Below are 27,041 nucleotides of genomic sequence, written 5' to 3'. Positions count from 1 at the left end.
GCACCATCAAGTGTCTGTTGTTTTGTGTTATTAGTGCTGTCTGGAGTCTGTTTTGAATCATTAGTACCGTCTTTTGTCTGTTGTTATGTGTTATTATTACCGTCTTGTGTCTGTTGTTTTGAGTTACTAGTGCTGTCTTTTGTCTGTTATTGGGTATTATTAGTACCGTCTTGTGGTTGTTTTTGGTGTTATTAATACCCCTTGAGTCTGTTATTTGTTGTTATTAGCACCATCAAGTGTCTGTTGTTTTGTGTTATTAGTGCTGTATGGAGTCTGTTTTGTGTCATTAGTACCGTCTGTTGTTATGTGTTATTAGTACCTTCTTGAGTCTGTTGTGTGTTATTAGTGCTATCTTGTGTCTGTTATTTGTTGTTATTAGCACCATCAAGTGTCTGTTGTTTTGTGTTATTAGTGCTGTCTGGAGTCTGTTTTGTGTCATTAGTACCGTCTTTTGTTATGTGTTATTAGTACCTTCTTGAGTCTGTTGTGTGTTATTAGTGCTATCTTGTGCCTGTTATTTGTTATTAGTACCGTATTGTGTCTGTTGTTTCGTGTTATTAGTGCTGTGTTTTGTGTTATTAGTACCGTCTTGTGTCTGTGGTTATGTGTTATTAGTACCTTCTTGAGTCTGTTATTTGTTGTTATTAGCACCATCAAGTGTTTGTTGTTTTGTGTTATTAGTGCTGTCTGGAGTCTGTTTTGTGTCATTAGTACCGTCTTTTGTCTGTTGTTATGTGTTATTAGTACCGTCTTGTGTCTGTTGTGTGGTGTTATTATTACCGTCTTGTGTCTGTTGTTTTGAGTTATTAGTGCTGTCTTGTGTCTGTTATTTGTTGTTATTAGTACCGTCTTGTGTCTGTTGTGTGGTGTTATTAGTACCGTCTTGAGTCTGTTGTGTGTTATTATTACCGTCTTGTGTCTGTTGTTTTGAGTTATTAGTGCTCTCTTTTGTCTGTTATTGGGTATTATTAGTACCGTCTTGAGGCTTTTTTTATGTGTTATTAGTACCCTTTTGAGTCTGTTGTGTGGTATTAGTACGGTCTTGTGTCTGTTGTTTTGTGTTATTAGTACCTTCTTCAGTCTATTGTGTGTTATTAGTGCTGTCTTGTGTCTGTTATTTGTTGTTATTAGTACCGTTTTCTGTCTGTTGTTATGTGTTATTAGTACCTTCTTGAGTCTGTTGTGTATGTTATTAGTGCTGTCTTGTGTCTGTTATTTGTTGTTATTAGTACCGTCTTGAGTCTGTTGTGTGTTATTATTACCGTCTTGTGTCTGTTGTTTTGAGTTATTAGTGCTGTGTTTTGTCTGTTATTGGGTATTATTAGTACCGTCTTGTGGTTGTTTTTGGTGTTATTAATACCCTCTTGAGTCTGTTATTTGTTGTTATTAGCACCATCAAGTGTCTGTTGTTTTGTGTTATTAGTGCTGCCTGGAGTCTGTTTTGTGTCATTGGTACCGTCTTTTGTCTGTTGTTATGTGTTATTAGTACCGTCTTGTGTCTGTTGTTATGTGTTATTAGTACCTTCTTAAGTCTGTTGTGTATGTTATTAGTGCTGTCTCGTGTCTGTTATTTGTTGTTATTGGTACCGTCTTGTGTCTTTCGTTTGGTGTTATTAGTATCGTCTTGTGTCTGTTGTTATGTGTTATTAGTACCTTCTTGAGTCTGTTGTGTATGTTATTAGTGCTGTCTTGTGTCTGTTATTTGTTGTTATTAGTACCGTCTTGTGTCTGTTGTGTGGTGTTATTAGTACCGTCTTGTGTCTATGGTGTGGTGTTATTAATACCCTCTTGAGTCTGTTGCGTGTTATTATTACCGTCTTGTGTCTGTTGTATTGAGTTATTAGTGCTGTCTTTTGTCTGTTATTGGGTATTATTAGTATCGTCTTGTGGTTGTTTTTAGGTGTTATTAATACCCTCTTGAGTCTGTTATTTGTTGTTATTAGCACCATCAAGTGTCTGTTGTTTTGTGTTATTAGTGCTGTCTGGAGTCTGTTTTGTGTCATTAGTACCGTCTTTTGTTATGTGTTATTAGTACCTTCTTGAGTCTGTTGTGTGTTATTAGTGCTATCTTGTGCCTGTTATTTGTTATTAGTACCGTATTGTGTCTGTTGTTTCGTGTTATTAGTGCTGTGTTTTGTGTTATTAGTACCGTCTTGTGTCTGTGGTTATGTGTTATTAGTACCTTCTTGAGTCTGTTATTTGTTGTTATTAGCACCATCAAGTGTTTGTTGTTTTGTGTTATTAGTGCTGTCTGGAGTCTGTTTTGTGTCATTAGTACCGTCTTTTGTCTGTTGTTATGTGTTATTAGTACCGTCTTGTGTCTGTTGTGTGGTGTTATTATTACCGTCTTGTGTCTGTTGTTTTGAGTTATTAGTGCTGTCTTGTGTCTGTTATTTGTTGTTATTAGTACCGTCTTGTGTCTGTTGTGTGGTGTTATTAGTACCGTCTTGAGTCTGTTGTGTGTTATTATTACCGTCTTGTGTCTGTTGTTTTGAGTTATTAGTGCTCTCTTTTGTCTGTTATTGGGTATTATTAGTACCGTCTTGAGGCTTTTTTTATGTGTTATTAGTACCCTTTTGAGTCTGTTGTGTGGTATTAGTACGGTCTTGTGTCTGTTGTTTTGTGTTATTAGTACCTTCTTCAGTCTATTGTGTGTTATTAGTGCTGTCTTGTGTCTGTTATTTGTTGTTATTAGTACCGTTTTCTGTCTGTTGTTATGTGTTATTAGTACCTTCTTGAGTCTGTTGTGTATGTTATTAGTGCTGTCTTGTGTCTGTTATTTGTTGTTATTAGTACCGTCTTGAGTCTGTTGTGTGTTATTATTACCGTCTTGTGTCTGTTGTTTTGAGTTATTAGTGCTGTGTTTTGTCTGTTATTGGGTATTATTAGTACCGTCTTGTGGTTGTTTTTTGGTGTTATTAATACCCTCTTGAGTCTGTTATTTGTTGTTATTAGCACCATCAAGTGTCTGTTGTTTTGTGTTATTAGTGCTGCCTGGAGTCTGTTTTGTGTCATTAGTACCGTCTTTTGTCTGTTGTTATGTGTTATTAGTACCGTCTTGTGTCTGTTGTTATGTGTTATTAGTACCTTCTTAAGTCTGTTGTGTATGTTATTAGTGCTGTCTCGTGTCTGTTATTTGTTGTTATTGGTACCGTCTTGTGTCTTTCGTTTGGTGTTATTAGTATCGTCTTGTGTCTGTTGTTATGTGTTATTAGTACCTTCTTGAGTCTGTTGTGTATGTTATTAGTGCTGTCTTGTGTCTGTTATTTGTTGTTATTAGTACCGTCTTGTGTCTGTTGTGTGGTGTTATTAGTACCGTCTTGTGTCTATGGTGTGGTGTTATTAATACCCTCTTGAGTCTGTTGCGTGTTATTATTACCGTCTTGTGTCTGTTGTATTGAGTTATTAGTGCTGTCTTTTGTCTGTTATTGGGTATTATTAGTATCGTCTTGTGGTTGTTTTTAGGTGTTATTAATACCCTCTTGAGTCTGTTATTTGTTGTTATTAGCACCATCAAGTGTCTGTTGTTTTGTGTTATTAGTGCTGTATGGAGTCTGTTTTGTGTCATTAGTACCGTCTTTTGTTATGTGTTATTAGTACCTTCTTGAGTCTGTTGTGTGTTATTAGTGCTATCTTGTGTCTGTTATTTGTTGTTATTAGTACCGTCTTGTGTCTGTTGTTTCGTGTTATTAGTGCTGTCTTTTGTCTGTTGTTGGGTATTATTAGTACCGTCTTGAGGCTGTTTTTATGTGTTATTAGTACCCTTTTGAGTCTGTTGTGTGGTATTAGTACGGTCTTGTGTCTGTTGTTTTGTGTTATTAGTACCTTCTTGAGTCTGTTGTGTATGTTATTAGTGCTGTCTTGTGTCTGTTATTTGTTGTTATTAGTACCGTCTTGTGTCTGTTATTTGTTGTTATTAGTACCGTCTTGTGTCTGTTGTTTCGTGTTATTAGTGCTGTCTTTTGTCTGTTATTGGGTATTATTAGTACCGTCTTGTGGTTGTTTTTTGGTGTTATTAATACCCTCTTGAGTCTGTTATTTGTTGTTATTAGCACCATCAAGTGTCTGTTGTTTTGTGTTATTAGTGCTGTCTGGAGTCTGTTTTGTGTCATTAGTACCGTCTTTTGTCTGTTGTTATGTGTTATTAGTACCTGCTTGAGTCTGTTGTGTGTTATTAGTACCTGCTTGAGTCTGTTGTGTGTTATTAGTGCTGTCTTGTGTCTGTTATTTGTTGTTATTAGTACCGTCTTGTGTCTGTTGTTTTATGTTATTAGTGTTGTCTTTTGTCTGTTTTGGGGTATTAATAGTACCGTCTTGAGGCTGTTTTTATTTCTTATTAGTACCGTCTTGTGTCTGTTGTTATGTGTTATTAGTACCTTCTTGAGTCTGTTGTGTATGTTATTAGTGCTGTCTTGTGTCTGTTATTTGTTGTTATTAGTACCGTCTTGTGTCTGTTGTGTGGTGTTATTAGTACCGTCTTGTGTCAATTGTGTGGTGTTATTAATACCCTCTTGAGTCTGTTGTGTGTTATTATTACCGTCTTGTGTCTGGTGTTTTGTGTTATTAGTGCTGACTTTTGTCTGTTGTTGGGTATTATTAGTACCGTCTTGTGGTTGTTTTTTGGTGTTATTGATACCCTCTTGAGTCTGTTGTGTGTTATTAGTGCTGTCTTGTGTCTGTTATTTGTTGTTATTAGTACCGTCTTTTGTCTGTTATTTGTTGTTATTAGTACCGTCTTGTGTCTATTGTGTGGTGTTATTAATACCCTCTTGAGTCTGTTGTGTGTTATTATTACCGTCTTGTGTCTGTTGTTTTGAGTTATTAGTGCTGTCTTTTGTCTGTTATTGGGTATTATTAGTACCGTCTTGTGGTTGTTTTTTGGTGTTATTAATACCCTCTTGAGTCTGTTATTTGTTGTTATTAGCACCATCAAGTGTCTGTTGTTTTGTGTTATTAGTGCTGTCTTATGTCTGTTATTTGTTGTTATTAGTACCGTCTTGTGTCTGTTGTTTCGTGTTATTAGTGCTGTCTTTTGTCGGGTAGTATTAGTACCGTCCTGAGGCTGTTTTTATGTGTTATTAGTACCGTCTTGTGTCTGTTGTTTGGTGTTATTAGTACCGTTTTGTGCCTGTTGTTTGGTGTTATTAGTACCGTCTTATGTCTGTTGTTTGGTGTTATTAATTTCTTGTCACGTTTAATTACTTGCTCGTTAACTTAGCTAGTTCATAATTTTAAATCTTTTTATTTGTTCAGTGTTAAGTACAACGTCACCCAGTGGACTCTTTGCATTATGCTCACTGCTGGTATCCAATTTTTAACGCGAAACTCCCTTTATTTTATTGGTAAACAGGATTCAGGTTTAGTAGTATATTTATAAAACGTCTTCAGTTCGGAGCTATACATTACAAGTGTCTTGATGGACGTATAGCTGGGATATACTCATCACTAATATGGCCATCAAGTAGCCGTCATGGTCAGTTTCTGATACTTAGAGTGTAACTGTTGGTGGAGGTAATCAAAGGGTTAATACCAGGAAACTGCTGTAGAGCCGAAGCTAGGAATGAAGCGCACTCTATGAAGGGGTACTAAAGCAGGACCCTGTTTTCAGAATTATTTCTATCTTGTTAATAACAAACAGTTAGAAAGAGACAGGCACAAAATCACTGATATACTAACCTTGGTAAATAACGTCGTATTGTCGTTCAGGATACCCGTCTCCACAAGAGTTTCGTCCTCCTCATGTAAACTTCACTTTAACAATCAGAATAAATAGGTTGATCTATTTTGGGGGTGTTAGCTCTCTCTGACGAGTCGCATGGTGTACATGTACATGGTGCAGATTCAAGTTAGACAGTTAAAAAAATATTTATTTTATATTTAGAACTGAAACTGTCAAATAAAATTATGCGAGTTAATTGATCTAAAAATGTTTGTTTCTGTTGCGAGTTTTAATCAAAGGCTCCTTTGTTGAATACTGTTTCATTACTGTTACTAAATGTTTTAAATTAATGTTGTAGGACTGATAGTTTTCTTTACTGTTTATTAATTAAAACGTTTTCTGGTGTAGAATTAAATATTTTGTGAGTTAAAACGTTTTCTGACTACATACTCTGGTGTTGGACTAAATATTTTGTGAGTTAAAGCGTTTTCTGACTACATACTCTGGTGTTGGACTAAATATTTTGTGAGTTAAAACGTTTACTGACTACATACTCTGGTGTTGGACTAAATATTTTGTGAGTTAAAACGTTTTCTGACTATATACTCTGGTGTTTGACTAAATATTTTGTGAGTTAAAACGTTTTCTGACTATATACTCTGGTGTTGGACTAAATATTTTGTGAGTTAAAGCGTTTCTGACTACATACTCTGGTGTTGGACTAAATATTTTGTGAGTTAAAACGTTTTCTGACTATATACTCTGGTGTTGGACAAAATATTTTGTAAGTTAAAACGTTTTCTGACTATGTACTCTGGTGTTGGACTAAATATTTTGTGAGTTAAAACGTTTTCTGACTACATACTCTGGTATTTGACTAAATATTTCGTGAGTTCAAACGTTTTCTGACTACATACTCTTGTGTTGGACTAAATATTTTGTGAGTTAAAACGTTTTCTGACTATATACTCTGGTGTTGGACTAAATATTTTGTGAGTTAAAACGTTTTCTGATTACATATTCTGGTGTTGGACTAAATATTTTGTGAGTTAAAACGTTTTCTGACTACATACTCTTGTGTTGGACTAAATATTTTGTGAGTTAAAACGTTTTCTGACTATATACTCTGGTGTTGGACTAAATATTTTGTGAGTTAAAACGTTTTCTGACTATATACTCTGGTGTTGAACTAAATATTTCGTGAGTTAAAACGTTTTCTGACTACATACTCTTGTGTTGGACTAAATATTTTGTGAGTTAAAACGTTTTCTGACTATATACTCTGGTGTTGGACTAAATATTTTGTGAGTTAAAACGTTTTCTGATTACATACTCTGGTGTTGAACTAAATATTTTGTGAGTTAAAACGTTTCCTGACTACATACTCTGGTGTTGGACTAAATATTTTGTGAGTTAAAACGTTTTCTGACTATGTACTCTGGTGTTGGACTAAATATTTTGAGTTAAAACGTTTTCTGACTACATACTCTGGTGTTGGACTAAATATTTTGTGAGTTAAAACGTTTTCTGACTATGTACTCTGGTGTTGGACTAAATATTTGGTGAGTAGAGTACTCCAGTATTAAATCATTTTTTTTCTGTGAATACTTTATAATTGGACTAAGAGTTCAGTGAAAGCTCCAAGATTAATCTATGGTTTCGTTTCTTACGAATATTCTATGATATGGCTAATTATTCTAGGATTAGACAGGGTTTAAATCAATGTTCTAGGACTGGATGAGGTTTTTGAGTGAATTGGACTAGAATCTATAGTTTGTTTTCATGTTAAATGTTAAGAATAAGCCTACAACAATAATGTCTGTCTGTCAATTGCGGATATCTAAACTCGAATTTTAATGTTAAAAAGCCACGGATTTAGCGCTAACTCATTGGGGAGAAAATAATGTAAGACGTTTAAATTAGCGAATGTATTAGACACTAAACTTAGGAGTGAATTATGTGTGTTTCAAATTACATATATCACAAACTGAGTAACAATGGCCTACGAACACCGTAGTGTCATTGGGTTGTTATTAAGTTCCTTTAAGTTAAAGATTTTATTATATGATAGATAGATATTTCTTGTGACGATTTAAGATAAATCGAAGAACAATAAATTATTAATATTATTTAACCAACTTACTGTTGTGGATTGTTGTACTTAAGTTCAAATTATAGATCTAAAATAATAAAAACCGTAATTAAAGATATATTTGGATTCAAAATTCTAAATTCGAAAAATGTACCATTCTAACTCAAAACTAATGATCTGTGAATAGTTAAATGATCCTTCAGCATGGTACGCTTTTCATCACTCTTCAAATATTTTATTTTAAATTGAAAGTATGGACAATGACCCATGTTACCACTTAGAAATTACTTACACACATTCACAAGTTATTTTTAAGTAAGTGATTGACTGTTATATCTTGTTATACTCATGATAATCAGAACATGGTTGTATTGTAAATATCTTATTAACACAAGATATTCATCTTTCACTATCATTGACGAATGGAGAAGAAAACAAACCAATAAGCAACCCGAGTAATGCTTGTAATGTACAATACCTATCCTGTAGTGCTTGAAAGATACAATATCCATCCTGTAATGCTTGTAAGGTACAATATCCATCCTGTAATGCTTGTAAGATACAATATCCATCCTGTAATGCTTGTAAGATACAATATCTATCCTGTAATGCTTGTAAGGTACAATATCCATCCTGTAATGCTTGTAAGATACAATATTCATCCTGTAATGCTTGTAAGATACAATACCTATCCTGTACTACTTGTAATAAACAACACCTATCTTCTATGATGACGAGAAACCCAGTTGAAGTAAACATATATTCAAAAGAAGGCTGGTATGGGCATGAGAACTTTTATTAAAATAAAGCACAGAACAACGTTTCGACCTACTTAGGTCCTTTAGTACCTTGGTCCTCTAGTACCTATCTTCTCTAGTACCTATCTTGTAGCGTTTCAAGAATAAAATCAAATTAAAAAGTACCATCCAATAGACGAAGTTCCAAGAGTACCATTATCATATGGAATCTAACCAACATCCTACAGAACCTAGAGTTATCATCAACACTGACATCCTACAGAACCTAGAATTATCAATAACACTAAGTGACATCCTACAGAACCTATAATTATCAATAACACTAAGTGACATCCTACAGAACCTATAATTATCAAAAACACTAAGTGACATCCTACAGAACCTATAATTATCAAAAACACTAAGTGACATCCTACAGAACCTATAATTATCAATAACACTAAGTGACATCCTACAGAACCTATAATTATCAAAAACACTAAGTGACATCCTACAGAACCTATAATTATCAATAACACTAAGCGACATCCTACAGAACCTATAATTATCAAAAACACTAAGTGACATCCTACAGAACCTATAATTATCAATAACACTAAGCGACATCCTACAGAACCTATAATTATCAATAACACTGACATCCTGTAGAACCTACAATCATCAATAACACTAACTGACATCCTGTAGAACCTACAATTATCAATAACACTAACTGACATCCTGTAGAACCTAATATGCTAAGAGGACTACTATTCTACAAGAAGTACTTGATAAAGTTAGGTTATCCTTTAGAATAAGTTTGTACAGCCCTGAAATAAAAACTCTCATATTTAGGACTTGTAGACCCAGCAAAATTATACGAATAATTTTTAAAGAAGTTTGTACAGCCCTGAAACAAAACTGTTATATTTAGGTAAATAGCTTACAGGTCTACCATTTTCTCCTATCGACGCTATAGGAACATAAACATTTTCAAAAATTCACAAAACCCGAAATACTGAAAGTGGCGAACATCAAAAGAGACTGCATGTAGACTTAAACCAACCTTTCATTTCTTAAAATGGAGAGTTTGTGAATGAACTGGACATTCTGAAAACCTAATTCAGCGTATTTTATTTTAACATTAGTATTACAAAGCTGTAATAAGTGCTTACACTTTTATGACTATATTATAAACTTCCTTGAATATTCCCCAGTCATTAAAACCATGTTGTTGGTTTGTGACATACGAATTCAAGGGTGGCTTCAGAAGTGTCAGTAATATTTGTTTACTAACACATGTTGGAACAAAAAATATGAGTACTATTAATCTTCTAAACTTATGGTTTACCATAAAAATGATTATTTGTGCGGATTATGTGGAATATAAAATATATAAAGTCGGAGAAGCCAGAAAGTGTTTAAACGACACGCCCCAAACAGATCGAAGGTTTGTTTGTAACTCTTAGTTCGCAGGTGATGTGACAATTTGGAAAAGCTCTTAACTTTTTTAATAGCCGCTACAGAGTGCTTCTTTAAATGCTTTAACAAAATTCTATATAAAAATGACTTATTAACATCCCTAGGTAGCTATATCCTACATGATAATGACAACCCAAAATGCACATTTCCATTCAACACGCACCATAATACAAAGGTCACTTATGCTAGACCATAAACTATCCCTCAGAATAAGGTATTACAAATGCATTTAAAATGATACGTATGTCAAATAAGCGTCTGATGAAGAAATCTAATAAAAGATGACAATTCGCCAACCGAACTGGTTATGAATTGTGGGACTATTACACGCCCAATTTAAGAGTGGCACTACATATTGTAGTGTTACGTTCATGGACTGGTTCAGTATAGTTTAGTTATCCGTTTTGAGTGTAGTTAGCTCTTGACCCTACCAGCAGTGGCGGATTTAGGGGCTGGTGGCGATTTATCCCCCTTTTTATTGTTATAAAAAATTATGTCACATCTTAAAAAAATGTATTATTTAATGATTACTTAATAATTGATTAATGAGTCACTAAAATTCATGAGCTGACTAACTAATATTTATACCGTGTAATATGTCAGTAAGCAATCGACAGAACAAAATGTTTCCTGCTTGTTTCTCTGAGCCTTTGCAAGGTATTTAAATGGAAACCGAAACCACCTTATCTTTTCATATAAGATTTCAAAGAAAGGTATTTAAGGAACTCAAAATTTCATATTTGATAGTTTTATAAATTGTAGTGGAGTTCTATGGTATTATTATAGTAATTTATTATTGTTGTTGATTTCAAAATGTACATATAAAACCTAAAAAAGATTATTTCGTTTTATATTCTCCAAGTGTGAAATTTCTTAAAGTTTAGTAACTCATGGCAGACGGTTTTTGTTGTTTTTTTAATTTCGCACAAAGCTACTCGAGGGCTATCTGTGCTAGCCGTCCCTAATTTAGCAGTGTAAGACTAGAGGGAAGGCAGCTAGTCATTACCACCCACCGCCAACTCTTGGGCTACTCTTTTGAAAAAGAATAGTGTGATTGACCGTCACATTATAAAACCCCCACGGCTGAAAGGGCGAGTATGTTTGGCGCGATGGGGATGCGAACCCGCGACCCTCAGATTACGAGTCGCACGCCTTAACATGCTTAGCCACGCCGGGCCCATGGCAGACGGAAAACGAGTTCAAAAGTTGGGACTAAAAGAGATAATTATTGTCTATGAATCTTTATTCACTGTTCTGTGTTTTAAGATATTGTATATCCATATAAAATGTACTAAAACTGAAATACGACTATATTACAAAATACTAGTCCAGTAAAAGTAAAACACATCTAAAGCATGTCACTTTGTGAAGATTAGTTTCATACTCTTGGATTCAATAACATAAATGCACGTGCATCGCATCATTGCATAATATTAGGTACGGTTGAAGGGTCAATATAATAAAGTAATAGATGTATAGTGTTAGGAAATTTAAACTATTTAGGCATAATATTTGTGGTGTTGTGATATATTAACAGATAAAATACTTAGCTAAATTAATTTTTTATAAGTACCTTGAAAGGCCCGGCCAAGCGTGTGACTGGTAATCTAAGGGTCGCGGGTTCGAATCCCCGTCGCACCAAACATGCTCCCCCATTCAGCCGTGTGGGCGTTGAAATGTGACTGTCAATCCTACTATTTGTTGGTTAAAGAGTAGCCCAAGAGTTGACGGTGGGTGATGATAACTAGTTGTCTTCCCTCTACTCTTGCACTGCTAAATTAGGGACGACTAGCGCAAACAGCTCTCGAGTGGCTTTACGCGAAATTGAAAAACAAACAAACAAACAAACGAAAACAAACCTTATGCTGCTGCATACCATATGTTCCCGACATCAGCCAAAAAATAACCAACATTTGGAAAAGACTTATAACAAAGCACAACATTCCAGTAAACATCAAATTTGTTCAAAACTAAAGTCCATACTATGTAAAAACTACACTGACAAACACAACATCAACATAATTTATAAAATACAATGTGATAACTCCTACAACTTCTATACTGGAGAAACAAGCAGAAAAATGGAAACTAGATTCAAAGAACAAAAAATAAAAACACCTTCAGATGTTTTTAAACACTGCAAATCAAATAAACACAACATAACTATATAAAACACTCAAATATTAAGTTAGGAAACAAATAAAAACAAAAATCAAAGAAGCCTAAACCAGTATAAAGCAACACCTGTACCAGCGGTTCACAGCGCCTTTCGTGTTTCAACAATGTTTTTTCTCGGCGCTCGTAAACGAAAAGAAAAAAACACACTTAACATTTACTTAATATGTCCCAATAACTTAGTAGCCGTTTGAAATAATAATATATGTATATTGAAAGTAAAAACAATATTTTCATTTCATTTTTAAATAACCACAATTACTAATAAGATGTGTGCGCCTGCTGGGCACTGCACAGCTTCTCAAATCTTGGAATTTGATTGGACACCGCCACCTCATTTCCTGTTCCACACCGATTTTGGCGCGGTACTTGCTTTGTATCACATCAACCGCCGAAAACCCAGCTTTGGAGAGATATGACGTCACAAATTGAATTAGGATACGCTGGAACTTTAGCACTTAGCAGCGAATATTCATCTTTTACTGATATCCAAAATTCAGTTAGTTCGATTCTGCCAAATTTTGTTTTTTAAAGTCAGGTAAATTCAGATAGAGCCTTAGCTTTGAATGGGTCTCGGATCCATGCAAACTTCTCCATATCTTCTGGAAAGCAATTTTCAAACCAATCACTGAGCTGTGTTCGGTGATTCTCAAAAACACATTTTAGTTCATTGGTCAAATAAACTTCATTGGATATAACAAATTGTTGTGAGAAACAGTCTTTACCATCATCTTCATTCATTTTTCTTCTCCACAGTAGTAACTTTTTCCTGAAAGCTGAAACATTTTCTATGAATATGCGTGTTCCTTCCCTGCAGAGAGAGATTCAAAACATTCAATTTTTTGAAGAGATCGAAAATCTAAGAAGTTTTGGCACAAAGATGTGTACTCAGATCTCGTATCCTCACACAGTTTTTTTAAAAATCTCGCCTTTTGAGGCCGAATTTTTACAAAGTTCACCACTTTCAACACACTTTTCAAGACTAGGTTCAGTGGAGGGCTCAGGTGCTTTGACGCAAGGGCTTCCCTGTGGATTATGCAGTGGGTCCACAGTGCATCAAGAGGTTTGCTTCGTATGAGTGCCTGTAATCCTCTATAACAGCCGGACATAGTGCAATCACCATCGATACAGACACCAATGCAGTCCAATCCAAGTTGTTTTCACACATAAAAGTGTCAAGGATCTCAAAGATGTCTCACCTGCAGTGAAAAATTTACAAAAAGAGATCTTCCACAATTTGTTACCATCCACGAAGCGTGTGTAGCAAATCAAATGACCATCCTTGTTATTATCTGTCACATGACCATCCTTGTTATCATCTGTCACATGACCATCCTTAGTGATGTCGAGAAAAGCCACTTGTAGAGAAATATATATGTTAAAAACGCCTCGTTTGGGTTGAGAAAATATTTTACGTGGAAGAGCGAACAACGTTTCGACCTTCTTCGGTCATCGTCAGGTTCACAAAGAAAGAAGGTAACTGACCGGAAGCTGACCACATGTTAGGAAGGGGTTGTGTAACTGATTGTCGGAATGTAGAGGGCGGTGTTAGATGTGGAGATGCACGGGCATTCTCCAAATATGTAACATCAGCCAGCTCATTCATCAAAGACTCTTTTAATTTCAAGTCTAATCTAAATCAACTTAATCACAAAGCCTTAATGGCCAGTTTCGATGTTATATCCCTCTTTACAGAAGTTCCAACCACTGAAGCCTGCAAGATAGCCTTAGAACTCTATATTCGTGACCCTAACCCAACTATAGACATTCCCAGTAACCACTTAGCAACCCTCATAGAATTCACCACGATAAAGACAAACTTCATGTTCAACAACCACAACTATATAGAAACAAATGGCCCTAAGCATGGGCAACCCAGTATCACCAGTTCTAGCCAATATTTTTATGACACAAGTTGAAACACAAGCAATTAACACAGCATTACATCCACCACTATACTGGTACAGATATGTAGATGACACGGTTGTGGGATTCAGATCTACAGAACACATACTTAATTTTTTCAATCACATTAACTCCATACATCCCAACATTAACTTCACATGTGAACAGGAAGAAAGCAATCAAATATCATTTCTTAACCTCAAACTTACAAGAACCGACACAGAATTCAAAACAGAAATCCACCGAAAAATCACCCATACTGGACTATACATTCCTTGGGACTCAGCACATGAAACAAAACAAAAACTCAACATACTAAGAAACCAAATAAACACAGGCATAAAATTATGCTCACCAGATAAAATTAACGATGAATCAGACAAAATAAAACAATACTTCATCAACATCAATAAGTTTCCTCCACAAACCGTAGAAAACATCATACGCACACACCTAGACAGAAAGCAAAATCAACCAACTAAAGTAAATATATCTCACGAATCAAAAAAATCACGAAAGCATATACTGCTGCATACCATATATTCCCGACATCAGCAGACAAATAATGAACATTTGGCAAAAACTAGTAACCAAATATGACATTCCAGTGAATACCAAATTTATTTAAAAAACCACGCACAAAACTGAGGTCTGTACTATGTAAAAACTACACTGACAAACACCACACCAACATTATTTATAAAATACAATGTGATAACTGCCACGACTTCTATATTGGAGAAACAAGTAGAAAAATGGAAACCAGATTCAAAGAACACAAAAAGTCACCTTCACACGTTTTCGAACACTGCAAGTCAAATAAACACAACATAACCATAGAAAACACTCAAATACTAAATAAAGAAACAAACATAAACAAACGCAAAATTAAAGAAGCCTTACTTATACAACAACTTAAACCCAAAATAAACCAATATAAAGAAACGCCTTTGTACCTATATTAAATATAATAAAATGAAATAATATATTCAAACATCTAACACCACCCTCTGCATTCCAACACTCAGTTACACAACCCCTTCCTAACATGTGGTCAGCTTCCGGTCAGTTACCTTCTTTCTTTGTGAACCTGACGATGACCGAAGAAGGTCGAAACGTTGTTCGCTCTTATACGTAAAATATTTTCTCAACCCAAACGAGCCGTTTTTGCATATATATGACCATCCTTGTTATTATCTGTCACGCTGTAACCCAAATCATTCACATTTATTTCTGCAATTAGCTGATTGTTGAAATCTTTGGTCATGTGTTGGATTCTACGACTGATAGTATTGTTGGGTAAATGGACCTTTGAAAGTAGTCTTTCCACAGATTCATCAACCATAATGTTCACCATATCCACTACAGTCGGTACAATCAGTTCTTCTGCGATGATGTGAGGTTTTTTACATTTCGCGACTCCATATGCCACCTTATTTCTAGGATGCTAGCTTGGTATTGATGCTTGTTTGAAAAATGCACCTTTTGTTCTTTTAATTATTTTAATTTTCTGGTAAAATAATCACGTGATTTACTAACCATGTTAAGATCATTGGTCTCTAAGTTGCGTTTTAGTTTACTTGGAAGCATGCTCTCTGGAGCTAAAGCTTTTAGATATAATATACACTGCGAACACTCTACGTAGTTCACAGCTACTGAAGTAAAACCAAAATCTAGATAATTATTGTCATATTTCCGTTTCTTCACACTTTTGCCACTGGTCTGTGGTTCACCATCCATTTCTTCACTCCAACACTTCTTACTAATGTTCAAAAATCTTTCTATTTTCATGCACAAGGACTAAAAATCAACAAAATAATTCACTGAACTTCACTAGACCTCTCAGACACTTGATCACAACACCTTCAGTTATTTCGATTATTGACGGACAGAAAGTCGACAGGTATTTATATACAAAATCTAAGAAACGAGAAAGTTCGAGAAGATACTGGCGTAGCTTAAAGTACAAGTAAACAAAAACATATTTCAAACATTCGAGAATGTCATGAAAAGGAATGTAGCACGAACTAATGTTAAAACCGTGTACTATCTCGAGCTAGTAATTCTCGCGGTGTCCGACAGATGCCAAAAACGCTGTGATTCCCACAAAAATTTGAAATATCCAGTGGCGCCCCTGCGAGTTCGCCGCGGTGAGAAGTTTGGGAACGACAGACCTGCACTAATTAATAACCTAACATCTGACTGTAACGCCACGTTTATACTCTCGTCCTTTAGACATGTGCCCAGCAACGGTCAGTTGCAAACTGTCTCTTCATCAACTTGAAGATACCAAAGTAGGTCGAATCGTTGTTCACTGTGGTGTGTTAATACCCACACAAGCCGTTCTGAGATACGTAACCTAGATAGCTGGGTAATATACCTAACCTAGCTAGCTGTGTAATATACTTATCCTAGATAGTTGTGGTAATATACGTAACCTAGTTAGCTATGGTAATATACATAACCTAACTAGCTATGTAATATACGTAACCTATCTAGTTGTGCAATATACGTAACCTATCCAGCGATGTAATATACGTAACCGATGTAACTGTGTAATATAAGTAACCAAGCTAGCTGTGTAATATCACTTCTGTACTTAGATTGCCTAAGTGACCCCATATTTATATAAAAGTTGAAATTTATCAATGAAACTAATATTATCCTTTTTATTATTATTATAATAAAATAGGATCATGATTATTAAACAATTTTCAAATTAGATTAGTATAAACAAAGAAGAATCTAGTTTGTTAATATATCTAACGAATTATCAGAAAATATAATCAGCAGTCGTGGCCGAGTGGTTAAGGCGACGGACTAGAAATCCGTTGGGGTATCCCCGCACAGGTTCGAATCCTGTCGACTGCGAGGATAAGACATTGAATTTTAAACATTTATTCAATGTTTTGTTTTTTTATGTATTGAACATCTCCGTCGGCATATCCAATTTCATGACGAGAGGGCAAATAGATCTTCACTTTACAGAGATAAGGTAAACAACAATATTCACTTCCTCAAAACCTCTTTTATTGCCATCTGGCGACATTTATATTTACCTTCCTACTTCAAATAAATAACTTTGTTTTCGAATGAAACGGAAAATAAGTCTTGAGATAAGTCATCTAATAATAATAAAGCTTACAGTTAAGGAAGATAGTGTTAATGTATGATCTCTCATATTTAATAGAATGACAGGACCTGAGATGGAGAGTGTGGATGTATGATCTTTCATATTTTATAGTTAGAATGATAAGACCAAGGAAGGATAGTATTAATGTATGATCTCTCATATTTAATAGAATGACAGGACCTGAGATGGAGAGTGTGGATGTATGATCTTTCATATTTTATAGTTAGAATGATAAGACTAAGGAAGGATAGTATTAATGTATGATCTCTCATATTTAATAGAATGATAGGAATAGAAATGGACAGTATTGATGTATGATCTTTCATATTTTATAGTTAGAATGATAGGACTAAGGAAGGATAGTCTTGATGTATGATCTTTCGTACATAATGGTGAGAATAGAAGGACTATGGATTGAAAGTGTTGGTTTATGATCTTCTTTCATACTTAAAAGTTAAAATGGAAGAACTTGGGATTTCTAGTGTAGATTATGATCTTTCATATTTAATGATTAGAATGATAGGACAGGGATGTACAGTGCTGATGTATGATCTTTCATATTTAATATGGTAGGACTAGAGATGGATTGTGTTGATATATGACCTTCTTTCATACTTAATAGTGAGGATGAAAGGACTAAAGATTGATATTGTTGATTTATGATGCTACATCGTCAATAGTTAGAATGCGTGGTCTATGGATTGATAGTTTTAAAAAAGACTTACGCAGCAGTCGTGGCCGAGTGGTTAAGGCGACGGACTAGAAATCCGTTGGGGTATCCCCGCACAGGTTCGAATCCTGTCGACTGCGAGTAAAGAGAACGAAATTTTAATTGTCTATTTTGAGAAAAAATGTGTTATTTCGTATTGAACATATCTGACGTCATATCTAATTTGATTTGTAGAAGGCCAATAGAAATTCACTTTACAAAGACATTTATATTTACTTGTGGAAATACCTTACTTACTTCAAATAAATAACTTTGTTTTCGAATGAAACGTTAAATGTCTTGAGATAATTCATCCATTAATAATAAAGCTTACAGTTTCGTCTGATTTATCGGTGTACTTTTCAACAATTCGTACAGGATATTGACTTCATGAGCTATGACATTAATTGTACTTATTCGCAAATAAAGCCAGTTTTAAAAAATCACAAAGTTTTATGAAGGAGATGAGTGTTTACCAAATTACAAACACACTAGTTCCTCAACAGAAACGCCAACAAACAAGAGGGCACTCAGTAGGGAGCATACTTTCGCAACACTAATCATATTACTGTCAAGAATATACGATGTTATGTGTCTGTGTGTATTCTAAAGACGGCTGGTGTTTGTATGATTTGTTCCTAGTTTCATCATATCATCCGAGACTGTTGAGCTGGCTAGTGATAAAACGGATGATATAGTTAGACCTTTTGTGTCTCTTGGTTCTGCATCTTTGACACTGCTGTTCCCATACCATATGTATTGGACGTGAATAAAGATTAATTAATGTTCAACTAATATTCACCGAGCCAAGTTTAATCAGAATGTATTCATTTATGAGTCACAGAACAAACATAGTGTGAAATATAGGACCCCATGGTAAGAGAGAGAAATTGTTGTGATTTTCACACACTTGTTGTAGCCCTGACTCTCCAAAAACTAATTAATTCTAAGTTGTGTTCGCTTCTTCTTTGTGGGTATTTTGGATACCCAGGAGGTTCAGGTGCAAAAGACCATTTCCTCAATCTCTAAATTTCATGTTGGCTACTACTATGTTGTGGTTGTAGTGCTTTACTCCGGCCCTTTTAAGGACAGTGTCCATATCTTGTCTTGAGTTGCCTGTTTTTATTTTCTTGTTTTACATTTTTTAAATCTATTTATATATATACATATTTAACGAAAAGAGAGAGAGAAAAAAACAACGAATATTATACTAGTTCTAAACGTTTAGTGCATGAGGCCAGCTTGATTTATCGTTCTTAAATATATTTTAATGAGAGAGATATAAAGGACTATGTTCATCATGTACGTAGATACACAATAAATCATTTTTATGCCAATTTTTATTAAAATAATTTAGTGCATTATACAAGAGTCTTTCGGATACTGTCTCTATGTTTGCATACTTGTGCATAAATGTAGATATGCTGCGTCGTACTTTATAAACTGAGGTTAAGATTGAATTTTTGTACTTTGTGTAATTGTTTCTGTGTTATGTTTGTCTAAGTTGGACATTCGTATTCTATAATAGGTGAAATGTATGATTTGTAGATTGTTTATGATATTATCAACTGATGTGCCTTGATTTTTACCCAATAGGCTTCTTGAATAATTTGCTCTTTTCCATATTCTAGTCAGGATACTGCTGGTATGCTATATCCACGTTAATTTGGTATCGTAAGTTAATCCTAAAAATATAGCCGAAGTAGCAGTATATAAAAGTGATCCGTTCGTGGATAACTTTGGTGGATGTTTTTTTCAGTTTCTTTAACCTGGTGAATAGTGTTACTGGGTTTTTCGGAATCCTGCCAGAAGTATAGAATAAAAATAAATATTCCGAAAAACCAAGTAATATTATTCACCAAATTAAATAAACTGAAAAAAAAAACAACATCCACCAAAGTTATAAGTAAACGGATCACTTTTACAGACTGCTACTTCGGCTAAATTTTTAGGATTAACTTACGATACCAAATTAACGTGGATACAGCATACTGACAATATCCTGACTAGAATCTGGAAAAGAGCAAATTATGCAAGAAGCCTATCGGGTACAGATGAGTTGTGTTATGTTTGCTCGTTTTTGTTTTTGAATTTCGCGCATAGCTACACGAGGGCTATCTGCGCTAAGTTGTGTTATAGTCGAAATTTAAACCAAATACATCTTTGCCCAATAAATCCTGCTGCAACATACAAGCATACACACGCAAGCGTTGAGAACATAATGAGGTTTGTTGTTTTGTTATAATGCAAAAAGTTACAGTCTGTCCACCACGGGTACAGAAACACGGTTTTAGCAGTGTAAATCCGCATACGTGACACTGTAACTGTGGTAGACAACATAATAAAGAACAAAAAAAAACCTGTTCGCTTTATATTGCTGTAAGTACTGAAGATTAAACCCACGAATTTACTTAAGATGGAATTTGATAAACTTGCCATTCAACACGTGAAAACGTAACAAAAAAGTGATAAGTTATAAGTGAAACATGAACGAAACATTTTTATATTTACAGTAAATATTGCTTCACCTCAGTCCATTTTTGTTGCTACTTTTTACCTTAAAAGAATTTTCTCTTATTGCGAGTACTACGCACGTTTAATCTGATATAATAAACTAATGTATGATGAGAAATATGACAACTAGTTATCACTACTCACCGCCAACACTTGGGATACCTTTTCACCGTCGAATAGTTGGATCAGCTGTCACATTATAACGCCCCCCACGGCAGAAAAAGCGTGCATATTCAGTGTAATGGAGATCCGAACCTGTGAGCCTCAAATTGCGACTCTCGCGCCATAACCACCAGGCTGGTGAAAATGGTAAAGCAAATAATTTATAATGTTGATGTATTATATTTAACATTTAGAATGGTAGGCCTAGCTATGGATTGTGCTGATGTATTATCTTTCAAATTTAACATTTAGAATGGTAGGCCTAGCTATGGATTGTGTTGATGTATTATCTTTCAAATTTAACATTTAGAATGGTAGGCCTAGCTATGGATTGTGCTGATGCATTATCTTTCAAATTTAACATTTAGAATGGTAGGCCTAGCTATGGATTGTGCTGATGTATTATCTTTCAAATTTAACATTTAGAATGGTAGGCCTAGCTATGGATTGTGCTGATGTATTATCTTTCAAATTTAACATTTAGAATGGTAGGCCTAGCTATGGATTGTGTTGATGTATTATCTTTCAAATTTAACATTTAGAATGGTAGGACTAGCTATGGATTGTGCTGATGTATTATCTTTCAAATTTAACATTTAGAATGGTAGGCCTAGCTATGGATTGTGTTGATGTATTATTTTTCAAATTTAACATTTAGAATGGTAGGCCTAGCTATGGATTGTGCTGATGTATTATCTTTCAAATTTAACATTTAGGATGGTAGGCCTAGCTATGGATTGTGTTGATGTATTATCTTTCAAATTTAACATTTAGAATGGTAGGCCTAGCTATGGATTGTGTTGATGTATTATCTTTCAAATTTAACATTTAGAATGGTAGGACTAGCTATGGATTGTGCTGATGTATTATCTTCTTTGATACTTAATAATGAGAATTGTAGGGCAAGGGATATATGGTATTGATGTATTATCTTCTTTAATACTTAATAGTGAGAATGATCAGACTAGGGATCGATAGTGTTAATGTATTATATTTCATATTTAACAGTGAGAATGGTAGGACTAGTGACACATACTTAAATTTTGACACAGTGGGAGTATTATTTTTCTAACAGTGTTGCCTTCAGATGTGCTGATTCATTCAAGTTACAAAAGGTAAGGAGAAAGCTTGGTAAGTATTTGAATGAGAGGTGCTGGTTTTTGAGGTTTTATTTTAAAGTTTAGTATGGTGGATGAGATGGCCTAGGCGAAAAGCAAGACCAATTTTGTCCTTGAAGTTCGTGAATGTACATGTGTAACAAGAAATAAGTCTTGACTTGAATGTACATGTGTAACAAGAAATAAGTCTTGACTCAAATGTTGAAGTTACAAGAAATAAGTCTTGACTTGAATGTACATGTGTAACAAGAAATAAGTCTTGACTCAAATGTTGAAGGAACTTTTGTAATGGTTTTACTACATGTGTAACAAGAAATAAGTCTTGACTCAAATGTTGAAAGAACTTTTGTAATGGTTTTACTACATGTGTAACAAGAAATAAGTCTTGACTCAAATGTTGAAGGAACTTTTGTAATGGTTTTACTACATGTGTAACAAGAAATAAGTCTTGACTCAAATGTTGAAGGAACTTTTGTAATGGTTTTACTACATGTGTAACAAGAAATAAGTCTTGACTCAAATGTTGAAGGAACTTTTGTAATGGTTTTACTACATGTGTAACAAGAAATAAGTCTTGACTCAAATGTTGAAAGAACTTTTGTAATGGTTTTACTACATGTGTAACAAGAAATAAGTCTTGACTCAAATGTTGAAGGAACTTTTGTAATGGTTTTAGTACATGTGTAACAAGAAATAAGTCTTGACTCAAATGTTGAAGGAACTTTTGTAATGGTTTTACTACATGTGTAACAAGAAATAAGTCTTGACTCAAATGTTGAAGGAACTTTTGTAATGGTTTTACTACATGTGTAACAAGAAATAAGTCTTGACTCAAATGTTGAAGGAACTTTTGTAATGGTTTTACTACATGTGTAACAAGAAATAAGTCTTGACTCAAATGTTGAAAGAACTTTGTAATGGTTTTACTACATGTGTAACAAGAAATAAGTCTTGACTCAAATGTTGAAGGAACTTTTGTAATGGTTTTACTACATGTGTAACAAGAAATAAGTCTTGACTCAAATGTTGAAGGAACTTTTGTAATGGTTTTACTACATGTGTAACAAGAAATAAGTCTTGACTCAAATGTTGAAGGAACTTTTGTAATGGTTTTACTACATGTGTAACAAGAAATAAGTCTTGACTCAAATGTTGAAGGAACTTTTGTAATGGTTTTACTACATGTGTAACAAGAAATAAGTCTTGACTCAAATGTTGAAGGAATTTTTTTAATGGTTTTACACAAACTTTATGTTATATTACCACTCTTGTGGTTCAATCTAATTGTCTTCATTAATTATGTGATATAAAAGCAGGTAAGGAACATACATTTTAATTATAAAAATACTATTTTCTTATAGATAGCTTCATCTGTCAAAAAGTTTTATTCATATTGTATTTTTTTTTCCCACAATGATTAAAAGAGAATGTTACAATTTTTATTAACTTACTGTTGCACACTGTACAGATAGGTCTCTTACTGGCAACAGAATACTGTTGTATTGTTTTTCAAAGTATATTGTAGAACATAAATTTGGAGCATACAATTATCTGTTTATAATAATAATAATTTACAATTACATTATTTAGTTTATCTACACTAACTTCAAAGTATCTTTCGAATACAAGTTTTTACCAATAAATATTTACTGCGAAAACATAATCTCTCTATTAATTTCAAAAATTAAAAATTATGTAGTTAAATTCAGAAAACGTAACTACAATGACATATTAGTTGAAGAACAAATTCTCAAAGTGAACAGACCACTGATATTTACAAAACGCATTAAGAATGAACTCAGATGTTTACAACACAGCCACTAGAAATATGATCCTAAGTTTTACACATGAAGATCTGAGTGGTACTTCATTTTTTCAAATATATAGAAAACAACAAACAAAGATTATTTTATCTCACACTGCAGCAACAAACAAAATAAAGAATTTGCATTTCCAGTCATTTCATGGATTTCTTTATTACTTATACACATTTTACAAATGAGCAACAACTGACAAGGGGAGTTTTTTCACCAAAGTATTCAGTGTAAGAAATAATATGTAATTTTACAGGTGTCTTCACTAACAGGCAAATTATGCTTAATGTTGTTGTGAAGAGTAAGGAAGAAATCAAAACACTTTGAAACTTACAACAGTGTCTATTTTTGTGAAGAAAAACAAGGGTCTGAAACAAATTTAGAAGTTCAAATATTGGTTAATCAAGAAAAATATTCAGAAACCATTAGATCTGTGACTCCATTATGTCATAATGTCATTAGATCTTACATGTGACTCCATTATGTAATAATGTCATGAGATCTTACATGAAAAACCTGTGACTCCATTATGTCATAATGTCATTAGATCTTACATGAAAAACCTGTGACTCCATTATGTCATAAAAGTGGAATGTCAGATATTAGCAGAATAAATTATAATTCTGTGTCAACATACAACCACACTACTAGTACAGTTAACTTACATTCTGTACCACCATACAACCATACTACTGGTACAGTTAACTTATAACAAATTATATGGTTTTGGGCACCATCAAAAACATTAACTTTTAAGAACTACTTCCCTTACAGTTGTTGTTATATTAATAACAATAAGCACAGAGATATACATATATTAACACTGACTTAACATTTATTTCTGAAACAACTTAACACAAATAATGTTTGAGATTGAAGATACCTTGTTAAATCAATAAATAATTACATGCAAATAAAGTACAATCTTCATCAATATGGCAATCACATGAAACACAAATCAAAGAATTAGATCAACCCTTATTTATTTGTTTTCTCTCAGGTTCATGACTAGCATCAGCGTTGAGAACCACAGAATATTACTGAGTGAAAGTCTGAAGTACTTTATGAAGGGTATCAGGCATGTGGTCTGACAACAGTTTTGGAGTGATGGTAATCCTATCAAAGAAAGAGGCTTCTACCCACTTCCACTGGTACCTGTGGAACACAAAGTAGTTTTTATCTGTTACAAAAATTCTTGAACAACACTTGTGACTGTCAACCTGTGTCTAACAGCATTCCTAAACAACACTTGTGACTGTCAACCTGTGTCTAACAGCATTCCTAAATAACACTTGTGACTGTCAACCTGTGTCTAACAGCATTCCTAAATAACACTTGTGACTGTCAACCTCTGTCTAACAGCATTCCTAAATAACACTTATGACTGTCAACCTGTCTCTAACAATATTCCTAAATGACATTTGTGACTATCAACTGGTTTCTCTTAGAATGTTTACTCCTCTGGTTTTAAGGTATAATAAACTTACATTTTACTGTTTAATGATGACATAATTAAACCAAAGAAAATAAAACTTGAAACGTCTAAAAGTTCAGAACTGTACTATTCAAATTAAATGTGGTATTATATTAGTTAATGGAAAATATATAAACAACAGATAAATACAGAAATATATTATCATAATGATATTGATTGAATGTAAACCTAATACTTACCCTGTACCAGTCTTCCTTCTGTATGTGTAAGTTTCCCTGGTGGAACAGTGTTGGACTGGATGTAAGCTTAATACTTACCCTGTCTGTACCAGTCCTCTGTGTGTACAGATGTTTCCCTAATGGAACAGTGTTATACTGGATGTAAGTCTAATACTTACCCTGTCTGTACCAGTCCTCTGTGTATACAGACATTTCCCTAATGGAACAGTGTTAGACGAGATGTAAGTCTAATACTTACCCTGTCTGTACCAGTCCTCTGTGTGTACAGATGTTTCCCTAATGGAACAGTGTTAGACTGGATGTAAGTCTAATACTTACCCTGTCTGTACCAGTCCTCTGTGTGTACAGATGTTTCCCTAATGGAACAGTGTTAGACTGGATGTAAGTCTAATACTTACCCTGTCTGTACCAGTCCTCTGTGTGTACAGATGTTTCCCTAATGAAACAGTGTTAGACTGGATGTAAGTCTAATACTTACCCTGTCTGTACCAGTCCTCTGTGTGTACAGATGTTTCCCTAATGGAACAGTGTTAGACTGGATGTAAGTCTAATACTTACCCTGTCTGTACCAGTCCTCTGTGTGTACAGATGTTTCCCTAATGGAACAGTGTTAGACTGGATGTAAGTCTAATACTTACCCTGTCTGTACCAGTCCTCTATGTGTACAGATGTTTCCCTAATGGAACAGTGTTAGACTGGATGTAAGTCTAATACTAACCCTGTCTGTACCAGTCCTCTGTGTGTACAGACATTTCCCTAATGGAACAGTGTTAGACTAGATGTAAGTCTAATACTTACCCTGTCTGTACCAGTCCTCTGTGTGTACAGATGTTTCCCTAATGGAACAGTGTTAGACTGGATGTAAGTCTAATACTTACCCTGTCTGTACCAGTCCTCTGTGTGTACAGATGTTTCCCTAATGGAACAGTGTTAGAATGGATGTAAGTCTAATACTTACCCTGTCTGTACCAGTCCTCTGTGTGTACAGATGTTTCCCTAATGGAACAGTGTTGGACTGGATGTAAGTCTAATACTTACCCTGTCTGTACCAGTCCTCTGTGTGTACAGACATTTCCCTAATGGAACAGTGTTAGACTAGATGCAAGTCTAATACTTACCCTGTCTGTACCAGTCCTCTGTGTGTACAGATGTTTCCCTAATGGAACAGTGTTAGACTGGATGTAAGTCTAATACTTACCCTGTCTGTACCAGTCCTCTGTGTGTACAGATGTTTCCCTAATGGAACAGTGTTGACTGGATGTAAGTCTAATACTTACCCTGTCTGTACCAGTCCTCTGTGTGTACAGATGTTTCCCTAATGCAACAGTGTTAGACTGGATGTAAGTCTAATACTTACCCTGTCTGTACCAGTCCTCTGTGTGTACAGATGTTTCCCTAATGGAACAGTGTTGGACTGGATGTAAGTCTAATACTTACCCTGTCTGTACCAGTTATCTGTGTGTACAGACATTTCCCTAATGGAACAGTGTTAGACTAGATGTAAGTCTAATACTTACCCTGTCTGTACCAGTCCTCTGTGTGTACAGATGTTTCCCTAATGGAACAGTGTTAGACTGGATGTAAGTCTAATACTTACCCTGTCTGTACCAGTCCTCTGTGTGTACAGATGTTTCCCTAATGGAACAGTGTTAGACTGGATGTAAGTCTAATGCTTTCCCTGTCTGTACAAGTCCTCTGTGTGTACAGATGTTTCCCTAATGGAACAGTGTTAGACTGGATGTAAGTCTAATACTTACCCTGTCACCGTCCTCTGTATGTACATGAGCTTCCCTGGTGGCACTAATGTTGGAATAGACGAACATTTCGACCAATGGCGTTCTAAGTTGCCTAAACGTTTGCCCTGTTA

The 27,041-nt window shown here is 34.6% G+C and overlaps 1 protein-coding gene, 2 non-coding genes and 1 pseudogene across 7 annotated transcripts in view; 2 read left to right on the top strand and 2 right to left on the bottom strand.

The window, feature by feature from the left end:
- LOC143237202 (glutamate receptor ionotropic, NMDA 2B-like) overlaps positions 1–5,814 on the bottom strand; it is a 58,821-nt pseudogene extending 53,007 nt beyond the window's left edge. Inside the window, exon 1 of the transcript XR_013019915.1 lies at positions 5,677–5,814. The product of XR_013019915.1 is annotated as a glutamate receptor ionotropic, NMDA 2B-like (transcript). The remainder of the gene's footprint in view (positions 1–5,676) is intronic.
- An 11,025-nt stretch (positions 5,815–16,839) lies between these two features.
- Positions 16,840–16,921, top strand: TRNAS-AGA (transfer RNA serine (anticodon AGA)). Its single transcript has one exon. It is a non-coding gene; the product is annotated as a tRNA-Ser (tRNA).
- A 990-nt stretch (positions 16,922–17,911) lies between these two features.
- Positions 17,912–17,993, top strand: TRNAS-AGA (transfer RNA serine (anticodon AGA)). The gene has a single exon. It is a non-coding gene; the product is annotated as a tRNA-Ser (tRNA).
- A 4,845-nt stretch (positions 17,994–22,838) lies between these two features.
- Positions 22,839–27,041, bottom strand: part of LOC143237182 (diacylglycerol lipase-beta-like) — a 53,595-nt gene continuing 49,392 nt past the window's right edge. For 3 of the 4 annotated variants that reach the window (XM_076476159.1, XM_076476158.1, XM_076476161.1), the window contains 2 exons: positions 26,932–27,035; positions 22,839–24,655 (listed from right to left, as the gene is read on the bottom strand). In XM_076476159.1, the coding sequence (XP_076332274.1) occupies positions 24,538–24,655; positions 26,932–27,035 (222 nt within the window). In that variant the 3' untranslated portion in view covers positions 22,839–24,537. The remainder of the gene's footprint in view (positions 24,656–26,931; positions 27,036–27,041) is intronic. The other variant, XR_013019909.1, reaches the window with a different exon arrangement.

This window comes from Tachypleus tridentatus, chromosome 13 (genome assembly GCF_004210375.1).
Source record: "Tachypleus tridentatus isolate NWPU-2018 chromosome 13, ASM421037v1, whole genome shotgun sequence".
In the NCBI taxonomy this organism is placed as follows: domain Eukaryota; kingdom Metazoa; phylum Arthropoda; class Merostomata; order Xiphosura; family Limulidae; genus Tachypleus; species Tachypleus tridentatus.
This window is presented reverse-complemented; position numbering and strand designations above follow the sequence as displayed.